This window comes from Lissotriton helveticus, chromosome 6 (assembly GCF_964261635.1).
Source record: "Lissotriton helveticus chromosome 6, aLisHel1.1, whole genome shotgun sequence".
NCBI lineage: Eukaryota > Metazoa > Chordata > Amphibia > Caudata > Salamandridae > Lissotriton > Lissotriton helveticus.
The window spans coordinates 1,284,125,630-1,284,138,294 of NC_136067.1; the positions used below are offsets into that span (position 1 = coordinate 1,284,125,630).

Sequence of the window (12,665 nt, forward strand, 5' to 3'; positions counted from 1 at the left end):
TTGTTCAAAGTACCAGCTATTAAGGCATTCATGGAAGGCCTTAAAACAGTGAGTCCACCTAAAGTTCCACCTGTACCAGTATGGAATCTAAATATAGTGCTAACCAGACTTATGGGCCCACCATTCGAACAATTGCACAACTGTCCACTACAATTCTTGTCTTGGAAGATTCCTCTTTTAATAGCCATTGCCTTACTTGGACGCATCAGTGAGCTCCAAGCACTAACCTTGGAGGATCCTTTTTCCAACTACACAAAGATAGGGTAGTCCTTAGAAGCAACCCACAATTTCTTCCAAAAGTGGTTTCAGCTTTCCACCTCAATCAATCAATCGATTTACCTGTTTTCTTTCCACAGCCAGATTCAGTTTTGGAAAAAGCTCTTCATATCCTAGATGTAAAAGGGCTCTAATGTATTATATTGACAGAACTAAAGTGTTACTTAAAACTAAACAACTTGTTGCTTTTTCACCCCCTCACGCAGGAAATCCCATATCTAAAACAGGCATTTCTAGATGGATAATTAAATGCATTCAGACATGTTATGCCAAAGCTAAACGCACTTTGCCTTCTGCATCTAAGGCACATTCTACCTGTAAAATAGGCCATGGCCTTCTTGGGCAATATCCCAATAGCTAATAGTTGCAAAGCAGCTACATGGTCTACACCATACACTTTCACTAAACGTTATTGTGTGTCTGTTCTAGCACGCCAGCAAGAAAAAGTAGGACAGGCAGTTCTATGTACTCTCTTTCAAACAACTGCAACACCCACAGGTTAGCCACCGCTTTTGGAGATGGACTGCTTTACAGTCTATGCAGACATGTATTTACTGCGCACATGCCATCTAATGGATTATGTTACTTACCCTGTAAGCATCTCTTTATGGCATGTAGTGCTGTAGATTCACATGCGCGCACCCTCTTCCCCGGACACCTGTGGCCGTTGCAGTATCTATACATTATTTGATTTGCATGAGCATCTCTTTACTGATACTTACTTTACTCCATTCTCATCCGCCTGCTGGAAAACAATCTAACAATGGAGTCAATGCCCATGCGCAATATCACCAAGAGGAGTCACTTTGTCTCGTGACTCGAAAGACTTCATTGAAGAAAAACAACTTGCACACATCCGGACCCAACACTAGATGGCGGAAGTATGTAGAGAATATGTATCTACAACACTGCATGCCACGAAAAGATGCTTACAGGGTAAGTAACCTAATCGTTTTCTTTGTTTTCAAGCACTTCATAGAAGTACTTGTTTTTTCAGGCAGTCTCCCTTATCCGTAGTGCAGTTTTTCTCTTTAGCCCCTCTGCCCCCATCTGTGTCTTATCAACCCTTCCTCCGCTTTTTACATTACAGTCATGCCCTAAGGAGTGAAAAGCGAATCCACATAGTTTCTGTACAATCCATTCCTTCCAAATAAAAGAACCATTGCTCAAGTATTTACTATAGCACAAAAACAGTGTAACGGTAATATCAGTTATTTGTAGCGTATAGAAAACCCAGAAGTGCTCTATGAAACGCTATATAAAACAAAATTATTATTAGTTGCACATACATTGATCCAGGTACACTCATGCTCGAGTATCCTTACCATAAATGGCTTTACCAGGATGTCTGAAGCAGAGATGAAAGAGGTATGAAACTGGAAATTCGTGAAATATAGGGAGGTTAGTGAGGTTTTTCAATGCCCCCATTTTACACAGTGGTTGGTTAAGCCGCAACATCCTCCTTTTTTCCTAAAAGTCTGTTCCGCTATAATGAGAATGTGCCTCTTTTATCAGAAGCTTTGTTCTCAGCATTTGTGTAGCACATTCTATCATTAATTGTTTTCAGCATCAATTTAAACTAAATAGCTTTTCAGTGTTCTTTAATGTTGGTACTTAAGGGACTTTGGAACTGGGGAACCAGGTTCGAGTCTCGGCGTCGACTCAACATCAAGTGATTATGCGCAAATCACTTAATCTCCCCGCTCATAAAAAAATGAATGTAGCCTTGTGTAATGTAACTGATGCTCATGTAAAGCGCTGTGAAAACTGCAACAACAAAAAAAAGGTTCCTGAGATTAACTGCTAATGGCACTGCTTTTTTCCAGGGAGTGGGTGTCTTACTCCTGACTTGAATGGAAATTATTCATATTACCTAACTGTCAGATAAAAGAGAAAATGTGAGTTCTGGTAATTTTTAGGTCTCAGCTAGACAGCACATGTGCTGTCTCGAAAAGATGTTTTATATTCTATCTGTGGGCTTTCAGGCTGCCAATTTCCTACCATTGGTAAACTTCCATGTCACTTTCTTTGATGCCAGTCGTCATGGCATGCAGGCATCTTGCCCTCTTCTTGTATTTGGCCCTCCATTAGGGCATGGACCTAGTACATGTCTCCTTACACTGCTCCCAGTTTTCAGAGCTATTTTGTTCCTTTGTTTTCAAGCACTCCTTAGGAGTACTTGTGTTTTTAGGCAGGCTCCTTTATCCGTAGTGCTGATTTTCTCTTTAACCCCTCTTCCTCCATCTTTATTCTCTACCCTCCATCCGATTTTCCCTGACCCTGGAGAACATACCTATATACATGTGTACACAACCCATGAGCATAAACGATGCATATTTGTACACATACCACTAAAATGCTTGCACATCTACATAAACGTATGCTTTTCTTAAAAAGTGATTAAAACGCGAACAGCACATGCTTGTTTCTTTTGCCCAATCCAATGGTGTTGGAGCTCTCGCACCATCCTCCATCTTGCCCTAGTGCACACAGGATCTCATCGTATAAGTGCTCACTAGTTACATTTCCCAATGACACATTGATTTTTGTCTCTAATTCTGCTTCAATTAAGGTATTTATTTCCCCGTCATTGTTTCCTCGCGCCCTCTTGCCCATCTCCCAATCCTCGCCTGTTTCTCTGTTTGACCTATCCTCCCTACTACTTCCCTCGTCGCTGATGCGTTTATTTTTTTAAGCACGATCTGATGGTATTGGAGTGCTTGTTCCATCCTCCGTCTTGCCATAGTGCTAACACCAGCGGATGGTATTGGAGCGCTTTAAGTGCTCACCAGTTACATTACACAATGACATTCATTGTTGTAGGCACTGGGAAGTGTAGGTGATTTGCTCAGAATCACAGATTGTTCAGCCGACCTCGAGATTCGATCCAGATTGCCCAGATCCTCTGTTGGCAGCTCTGGCTGTTACGCCACATCCTCGTTTCACTTTAAAGTTTCTCAGCTGTGTCTCACAATCACTTCCAGATTTGTTCCGCAAGACCCCTTCAACATCGAACAAGCATTGAACTCAACATGGGGGTAGAGACTCGGCTTCGTCTCATCATCCTGTGATGCTGGGCTTTCAGTTACTTTCAGCCATGCTGAACACCAGATAAGCTGCTAGACAACATGGCTAAAAGACATTCACATTGACAAGGCCAATAGCTCGGGCATTGCAGAGACCTATTGATTTTGCCAGTGCTTGTTTTTTCTAACCATTGGTCTATGGAATGTGCAGATTTTTGTTTCCACATTCTCCCCAGAACCATCTTGCTATCGCCAGAAGTTGGAACACCATTCCCTAGTCTGTGACACCTCCCTTTCGTTTTGAGTTAGACTCAGTATTGTTATGTCAGGTGTTGCTGATATCTCTTTTACGGTTGCCAGAATCGCTTTCCAGTAACTTTGAATCATGGGACATAACCACAAAACATGAATTGGTTCAGAGGTACTGCTGGCCCTTCATTTGGAAAATAGATCAGGGGCAACCAGACCACTCACATCATGGGAACAACGTTTCTTGACATACTTCTCACCTAAGGGCCTCATTTCAAATATCCATGCGACATCAGGTGTTGTAGGCCAGAAGCTTGCATGGCCATATATGAAGCAGTGACAGCACATCCTGAGCACTAATATACCTCTATCACAATGGCAAATGCTTTAGTCTGATATTCCCTTTCTGACAGTGCCCAGAATAGAGAATCAATGTACAAACATAAGACACGCTTGCATATTACCCCATTAAAGTTTAAACAAATGTACAATACAACTGATGGGATGTGTTAGATGGGATGTGGTTAAGAGGGAGGGACCATACACATCTGGTGGTCCTCTGGCAAACTGCAAATCTTTTGGTAAGAAATTCTAAGCCATGTAAGGGGGCGGGGTAGGTTGCATGGCGGTTCACCTGGGGTTCTGTAGAAGACACTTGAAGATTTTTTGTAGCATTCGAAGAATGTGGAAGCAAGCGGTGCTTACTGCATTGACCTATGCTGTCATCTTGAGCTTGTCATCCAGGATGATCCCCAGATTTCTGGTGTGGTTGATGAGTGTTGGGATGCGTCCAAGTTCTGTCGTCCACCACGTAGCGTCCCCCAGAGAGCTCTTGTTTTTCAAGACGAGGTACTTCAGTCTTGGTCGGAGTTCAGTTTCAAGCTGTTTGTTCTCATCCATTCTGCTACGAGGGTCGTGCAGTTGGTCAAGTTGATTCTGCATATTGTCCATCAATAAGAGGATGAGTTGGGTGTTGTGTGCGTAGGAGATAATGGTGATGCCTTGGGATCTGATAATGTTGGCAAGTGGAGCCATGTAGATGTTGGACAGGGCTGAGGGAAGAACCTTGGGAAGAGGCACTTGCCTGTTTCTTGGCTTCAGGTGTAAAAGGTGGCAGTCTGGCTCTCTGAGTTCTTCCTGTGAGAAAGTAGCAGATCCAGGTGTGTGCTGGTCTTGGATACCGTACCTGCAGAGTCTTCTGATGAGTGTGTTGTTGGATATTGAGGAGGGCATTGATAGATGCTTGATTCCAGGTGGTTGGCAAAGGAGTTCAGGATGTGGGTTAGTGTTGTGCTGATTGGAGATGCTCCGAGGTGGAAGATGTGGTGAAGGATAGGTTCCAATGAGCTCTGGAGTGGATGTTCGACATTATTGAAGTTGTTTCTTCGTTGGTGAGGTTTTTCCATCTGGTCAGGTGGTTGTCTTGATGCAGGTTGGTGAAGAGCATGTTGGGTTCTGGTTGCTGTGCGAATTTGCTGTAGAAGTTCATGAATTTGCTGTGGAAGTAGTTGGATATGTCATTTGAGAGTTCTTGCGAGGTGGTGATGTTGGTTGTGGTGAAATCTTTGTTGATCGAGAAGACTTCCTTGCTACTGTTGGAGCTCTTTTTCATGCATTCTGCTAGTGCTTTTCTCTTGTTTTCTCTTAACTATTGGTAGTATCTTCTGAGGGTGGTTTTGAAGGTGGTTTTATTGTTGTCTTTGCGGCTATATTTCCTATCTAGTTGTTTGTAGAGTCTTTTGTTGTTGCGGACGTCCTTGGTGTACCAACTTGCTTGTTTATGGCTTGTCTCTGTTTGTTAAGTTCGATGAGTGTGAAGCATTCTGCGCAGTTCGTGATCCAGTGTTTAAAGTTGCCAACATCTGCGTTGATATAGTCTGTAGGGTTGGGTTGGTCCACATGGAGGGCATAGATCCAGTCTGTTGCTAGGATTTTGCTCCAGCTGCGGCTGGGTAGGCTGATGGTGGGCCAGTAGGTCTCTGGTGTGTTAATCTGGACGTGACTTTAGGAGTGGTCGGTCTATGTGAGGAGTGAGGTTGAATTGAACTTTACATTGTTGATGGTGGTGAAGATAAGGTCCCGTATGTGCCGGGCGAGGTGCATGATGTAGGTTAGTCTGATGTTTTATAAGTTTTCTATGAGTACTGTGGAGCAAGGATCAGTGTATTCCTCCAGGTTTTGAGATTGAGCGGTGGCAGATATTTTCCTTCAATCTCCCTCCCAAAGCTGTTGATATCTTTCTGGCAGCCTGGTGCCCATCGACAAAAACGGTGTACGTTGGGGCAATGGTGCAAGTTTGTGGCTTGGATCAGCATTCGCCAGATTCACTCAATACAAGCTAAGCTGTTTGAAATGTTGTTTATTTTATCATTGGCCCAGCAAGGACTAGCATTGGGCACTGTTAAAAGCTATTTGTCGATCTTTCTGCTTTTAGAAGGATGCTGGATCAGCCTTCTTTGTATAAATCACCTGTTGTGATGAGATTTCTAAAAGGTTTACAGCATATGTTTCAGTGGAAGCCCTTTGAGATGACACAGTGGGACTTGGTTCCCACTTTTCTAGTGTGCACTCCATTTGAGCAAATTCAAAGCAGTCCACTATATTTTTTTACTCTGAAAATGGTCTTTCTGGTGGCAAAAACGTCAGCTCTTTGAGTGAGCTGCAACCACTCTTGGTTCAGCTGCCTTACCCAACATATATTCCAGACAAACGGGTGTTGAGAACTCGAGCTGCATTTCTGGTGAAACCTTTTCATGTCAGGCAGGCTGTCACTCTTCTGACTTTCTTTACCCCGCCTCACCCTTTGAAAGAGGAGAGGAGGCTCCATCATTTCGACTCTAAAAGATACATCAGTTTCTACATGGATTGTACCAGGGAGCATTAAAATCTGCTATGCGCCAGCTAAGAGGCAGCCATCTGAATGATTAAGGGCTCATTCAGCTCGAGCCAAAGCTGCTACGTAGACATTAGGATCAGTGCACACATTCACGAAGCACTATTGTCTTTAAAATCGGGTCTGTCAGGATGAGCATTTTGCCCGTTTGGTCCTGCAGTACTTCGTGGTCAGAGCCATACCACAGACCTGAGGAGGTACTGCATTGGTATGTATTCACAAGGTGATGAGTGCAATTAGAAGTATCCATCTGAAGAACAAACTATTTCCCTTCACTTTCTCGGTGGGGTGATATAGTTAGCAATATGCTTCCCCCCTCTGGGAAATTCACATGAATATAGACTGTTGGTGTAAAAGTACCTTTTCCTGTCTATTCTGAGGCCTTTGGATTGCCGGTTAGCCTACAGCTAAACCAGTGGGATATCTCAGTATGGGACAAAGTCACATAGCATACTTTCTTGAATATAGTCTGGTGACCTTAGTGTCGCAAAAGCACTTTGTGGTCTATTTACTACTGGAGGTGTTAATCATTCCATCTCATTTATAATATACCACCTACCATCACCATGAGTACATACGCAGTCCTTTGTCTGTTGTCTGGAATAGTTTAAACTTTCAAACCACAGTCTTACTCTGACTACAGACCATGTACTGTGCCAAAGGCTCCCCCTGCAATCTGTGGTTTTCTACCGCAAAGAAAAATCCACTAGGAGTGTGCATCATTCATACCACTTACCCCTGTTGTATTAAATTTGCCCCTACTCAGAATATCCCATCACCAGGATGTCGAAATTCCAACCACCCACTTCAGGTCTGAATTTCTAGTAGGAGTGCCCATATCAATATCAGATGGTTATTTAGAATATTCTCTTCCTGCTAGGCCTTTCTTTCTCTTCTCAGGCCTAGCTGCACTCCTCCTGACTGTCTGCACGATGTGGTACTGTCATGTATTAGGCAGCCAGTGCAAAAACAACAAGGTGATGGATGGAATGATCAAATTAATCTCTGCCACTGGCAATCGCTCTGGCCATATCTCAATCCATTCTTTTCCACCTAAGATGCCACCTCAGTTTGGAACCAGCCATATGCAAATCAGTCTTGACCCTGCTCCTCAGGGGAACAGTCAAGCCCGAACTGCCAGGCCAGGTCTCCCCCAGAACCAGATCAGAAACGACTGAGGACCAGTTTTACCCTTAGAGGGACTTTTCAGCCAGGTATAGATTAGTTCCAGTGGCACGGTGAGCCCGGGACTGACGTTTGCTAATAGCAGGTAGTAATTTGGAGAATTAAGCCCCTGAAATGAGTAATGCCTTGCAACATTACACATAGTAAATCCGTGTCCAGGTTTATTCCTCATTCCGAGAGGTCTAACTTGTATCAAACCAAATGCAATGTTTAGATACCATCCTGTACCTGTAGTTCTACCTACCGCAATCTCTGCATGGAATTCTGCCTTACTGCTAATTAGGATCTAAATGGGTATAGCTAGTTGGACTAATGAAATTTACTTGACCAGCAATAAATGTTATTTTCATATAAGTTTTACAACTTCCAACCTGTCTTGTTCTTTTGTAGAGGTGGCGTGTACACCCCAGGAGCTGCATTCTCCAAGACCACACTAATTGACAGACTCAACAAACATGGCATAAAATTTACTGTCATTGGCAAGCCTGAAGCATGAAGATCCAGACTCTTGATATCCCAATCAACTGAAGAATAAGTGTGCTGTATTAACCGAAGACATCTTCTTTGTGATTCTTGCTACAACAGGAGAGACTAATGGGGCATAGCATTGCTGGATGACCATTATAACAAATAAACATGCAATGTTTGTATTAATAGAAAATATAATTGGCTCAGCTTTTTAAAAAAAAAATATCTTTTTTATATGGAATGATTTACCAACAAAAATAATGGCTGCACTTAATTTTATTTTTTTACTTTCCATGAATGTCATTAGTGAATGTAACTGCATTACACATACAAGCGCCTCCTTGCATTAGTTTCATAGTAAGTGTATGCCTTTTTTCAGCGCTTGTCATCATACCTGTACTCAGCTACATAAATATTTACATGGAAAAATACTATCTTTAGAAATGTGTGTAAGATCAGTTCATGTGTTCTGATTAAGTGCGTTACCATCACCCTTTTGATGCACAAGGTTTCGAGGAACTCATGTTATGTGTTAACGTGGTTCTTTAGTTTTCATATGTTGTAGGGTTTGCAATGGTACATGCTTCTCTAAAGCCTTTTGCTATGCCATCTGTAAACAATGTAATGTTTTCTAAACAAAAACCTGTTATGAATGGTCCTTGTAAAGAGCCAGTCGCATAAATACCAGAATCTAAATCTTCTTTTTCCAAATCCGTTTATTTATTGCCCTCTCGTAGCATCAGTAGAGAAACAAAAGTTTCTCAATGTTGCAACCTTATAAAGGAATTTTAGGCCAATTGGCGGTGCTCTCTGGGAAAACAGCCTAAAGCAGATGGGAGGGGAAAACTGCAGAGCGTGGTGGTGTGGCAGGTCGCTGGAAACAAGGTTTTATCAGTTTTTCACATCAGTGGGGTTGTAGAGGATTAATACAGAGAATGATGAGGGGTGGTGCAGAATCCCGGTACCGTTTCTCCCTTTTTTCTTAATAATTAGGAGGCAAAAATAGGCCTGGTGTTTGGGGGGGGGGAGTGAATGGGGGGGGTTCAGGTTGGGGGAGTGGTGGCAACAGGATGCTTGGTATTCTCTTCCTGGGGTCAGAGGGAGAGTATGATGGCCATAGAAGAAGGTAGTGATAGGTTGCAGGGCACTAGGTTTAAGAGCGGACAGGGAGCAGAAGGGTGAGACCATGTTTGTGTGGATTCCCTATGACTCCTTTGCCCCTGCATAGCTATTGATAGTAGGGGCAGGTGGTTTGGGTCCCATACCTATCTACGTTTGTAAACATGTTTTCTACCTGCACTTAGTCACTGGAATTATGTCACAGCATTGAAAACCAAAACCCGTTTTCCAGTACTGTGATGTAACATCCAATATCACACCCAATGTGCTAATTTAATTTTGTTGTTTGGGTATTGCACCCATATATAACGTAACATTGGTTAGTGTGGAGGAAGGAGACCGCTTTCACCTTGTCCTTCCGAGTGACACAATAGACAACTCGAGCTGCACTTTTTTTTGTCTATTTGATGTCACTCAAGACCCCTTGGTAAACACACATCTCCATTATTTTCAATTACCCATCAAGAAGTATATATATATATATATATGTATATATATATATATAGGCATCTTTTCAGAAAAGTAGTATTCTTTTGAAGGTATAATACCTTTGAAATATCATACGATTTTAAATTGAGGGTTGCAGATATTTTGACAGAGAAGCAAGAGAAAAAAACGAAACAGTAGAGCCCTATATATTCTGTCACTTAAGGTTTGCTGAAGGCCATGCTTTCTCTTTTCTTTTTGACGATTACTGCAACATCGTTTTTCAACTTGAAGATGCAAGATTCGAGTTGCTGCCAAAAGTCAGTGAACATGTGTGACTGTTTTTCAGTGAAGAGACGCAACAGATAGAGGCTTTCTTCTTCCTAGAAATGTAAATAAAATAAGTTTTCTTTAGGCATTTACAGATTCTGTACACGTTTCTATTCCATATTGTTCCTTAATACGCACTTAATTATCATTTATTGAAGTCCAAGACTAGCATTGTTATATTATGACTATTTAGAGCAGAGAAGACCTAAAAATGCAAGGTAAACGCATGCTTACGCAGGTAATTGGAAACGCAAGGACTTTAAGGGGCACATTTACAAGCCCCTTGCGCCACTTTTGCATCACTTTTAACATGGGAGAAGTAACGCAAAAGTGGCACAAGGGGCTTGTAAATAAGCCCCTCAGTCTATAAGCTCTGCCGTAGCCCATAGGAAAATGTATAAGTATTCTAATTTTAAAAGAGAAAAAAACACAATTGCATCATGATTCTGAAACACTAAATAATTTATGTTTTCTCTGTGTTCTGGTGCATTTCGTATATGGAATCAAGATAATACATTTCAACAAATCTCATATTCTGCTGATCTTAAATTGACAAACATCCCCTTGTATGTGTATACTGTCTTCGTCCATTATCTCAGAAATAATATTTTTGTTCCTATTTTCGGCTTCAGTTGTTTGCATTCTTTGAATTTAGGTACCACCATAAAGTTTAATTAATCTGCAATTAAAGCATTTGTCTTGGATTTTTTAAGCAAAAAAATACCTGTTGCTCCTCTTAATGTAATATTTGGTGACAAGGGCATCACAATGTCAACATTGTACTTAAAATTTGAAACAGTTGTGCCCACAACCCAAATACACAAAGCCAGTTGAAAATATTGTTGGTTCACTTAGAGCAATCAGAATTTGTTGAGTTAATATGGACTAGGTTTTTACTTCTACATACTTTAATTCTTCATTCTCCTTAAATTTGTTCCCATCGTAACAATGTGTATCAATTGATATAGATATTTCCTTTACAAATTGTGTTCCCATTTAATGTTGACTTTCCTCTCCATTTGCTTTTATCGATTACAATAAGTTATATATCTTATTATTAAAACCCCAGCCAACAATTTATTTTTTCAGTTTATTCTTACAGTTTCCAGATTTTAGTTATCCAATCATATTAATCTTACCAATCAAAAGGACTGTCAAAAACCTGAAAGTATTGGAGGGGAATTGCCGGTTGGTGATGTGAGCAGATGCACTATTCACCACGCTGTCTCCCAGTAAAGGCGTCATCAACTTGCATTAAGTCCTTTGATCTATCATAAATGGCCTGCAGACTGAGAGCGTCAGTCACCCTTCTCACCTTAAGTGTCTCCATCACCCATACCCCCCTTAAAACATCTCTCACATTTCGAGATGTCGGACCTAGTGGTCTATGTCCTTGCTGTGGGCCCGCTAAATCATATATGAGTTACCCTTGGGGCACCGGAGACTGCCCACATCCTGCCTATCAGTGACATCAGGGCCTGGTGAGCCTCCACAGGTATACCTGCCATCTTGGGGTCAGACATTGTTGCCTAAATGCGGAGATCCTCATAATGCTTTACCAGCTGCTAGAGACCATGTCAATGGAGAGTAGCAATCAATCAGGATTTGCATATCGCGGCTACTATTCCCGTGAGGGTCTCGAAGCGTTGTGGGGTCCTGCTGCAGGATTCTGCTGCCCATTCCTGTTGGTTAAACATCCAGGTCTTGAAGTTCTTCCTGAACTGTTTGAGCAACGGGGCTGCTCTGAGGTGTAGGCAGATGGTGTTCCAGGTATTAGCCGCCAGGTGGGAGAAGGAGAGACCTCCTCAGTTTGCTCGGCAGATGCCTCGGCAGATGCTCTGGGTAGCTGCTAGGGAGAGGGATCTGGAACGGAGTTCCCTGGTAGGTTGGTGGAAACTCACTTGTTTGTTGAGGTATGCCAGTCCTTCATTGTGTAGTGCCTTGTAAGCTTGGGTGAGCAGCTTGAACTGGCATTTCTTCGTGACTGGTAGCCAATGGAGTTTCCTGAGGTGAGGGGTGACGTGTGTCTGTCTGGGGAAGTCGAGGATGAGTCTGTCTGCTGTGTTCTTGATGGTCTGGAGTTACTCCAGTATTGGAGCTTTCATATATTCACATACCTGAATCATTTCCCCGTCATCGAGACGGGAGTCTCCGGTACATGAAAAAGCAATGGTTAGCAGTATAGCTAACTGTAAAAAAGGCCTAGGCCCATTTTTCTTTTGCAACCCATAACTTTCGTTATGTAAAAAAAGGACCAAACTTTTCTCTTAGCCAATCAGAGGCACTCACCCTCTAGAACCCTCCTGAGAGAACCTCTTGCCCCTCAGATTTTTTACCGGCACGTTGTGCTAGGGAGTCTCCTTTGAGCTCTGCTCAAAATCTGGATTTCCAACTTTGTAGACGCTTCATATTAAGGCTATTTCTTCTGGATTAGAGAAATTATAATCTATTTCTTATCTACATTCCTGAAAATGGCTGGAAAGGAGAAAAAGGGTCTGTTTAGAGCCTGTGCCACCTGCTCTAAAAAGAGACTCTACACAGATGACCCACATGAAGAGACTGTATATATTGTCTTTACCCGGACCACTAAGCAAAGGATTGCAAGGTATATCGCACTTTCTCTAGTAAGACCCTTAGAGATCGTGAAGGACGCCTTCTAATTTGGCTTCAGAAGATCAAGGCCAGAAAGGAGG

The 12,665-nt window shown here is 42.2% G+C and overlaps 1 protein-coding gene across 1 annotated transcript in view; it reads left to right on the top strand.

Moving 5' to 3' along the window:
* Positions 1 to 10,662, top strand: part of SCCPDH (saccharopine dehydrogenase (putative)) — a 345,431-nt gene extending 334,769 nt beyond the window's left edge. The window contains exon 12 of the mRNA XM_078649033.1: positions 8,020 to 10,662. Coding sequence (XP_078505159.1) covers positions 8,020 to 8,125 — 106 coding nt within the window. The 3' untranslated portion in view covers positions 8,126 to 10,662. The remainder of the gene's footprint in view (positions 1 to 8,019) is intronic.
* Positions 10,663 to 12,665: the final 2,003 nt, after the last annotated feature.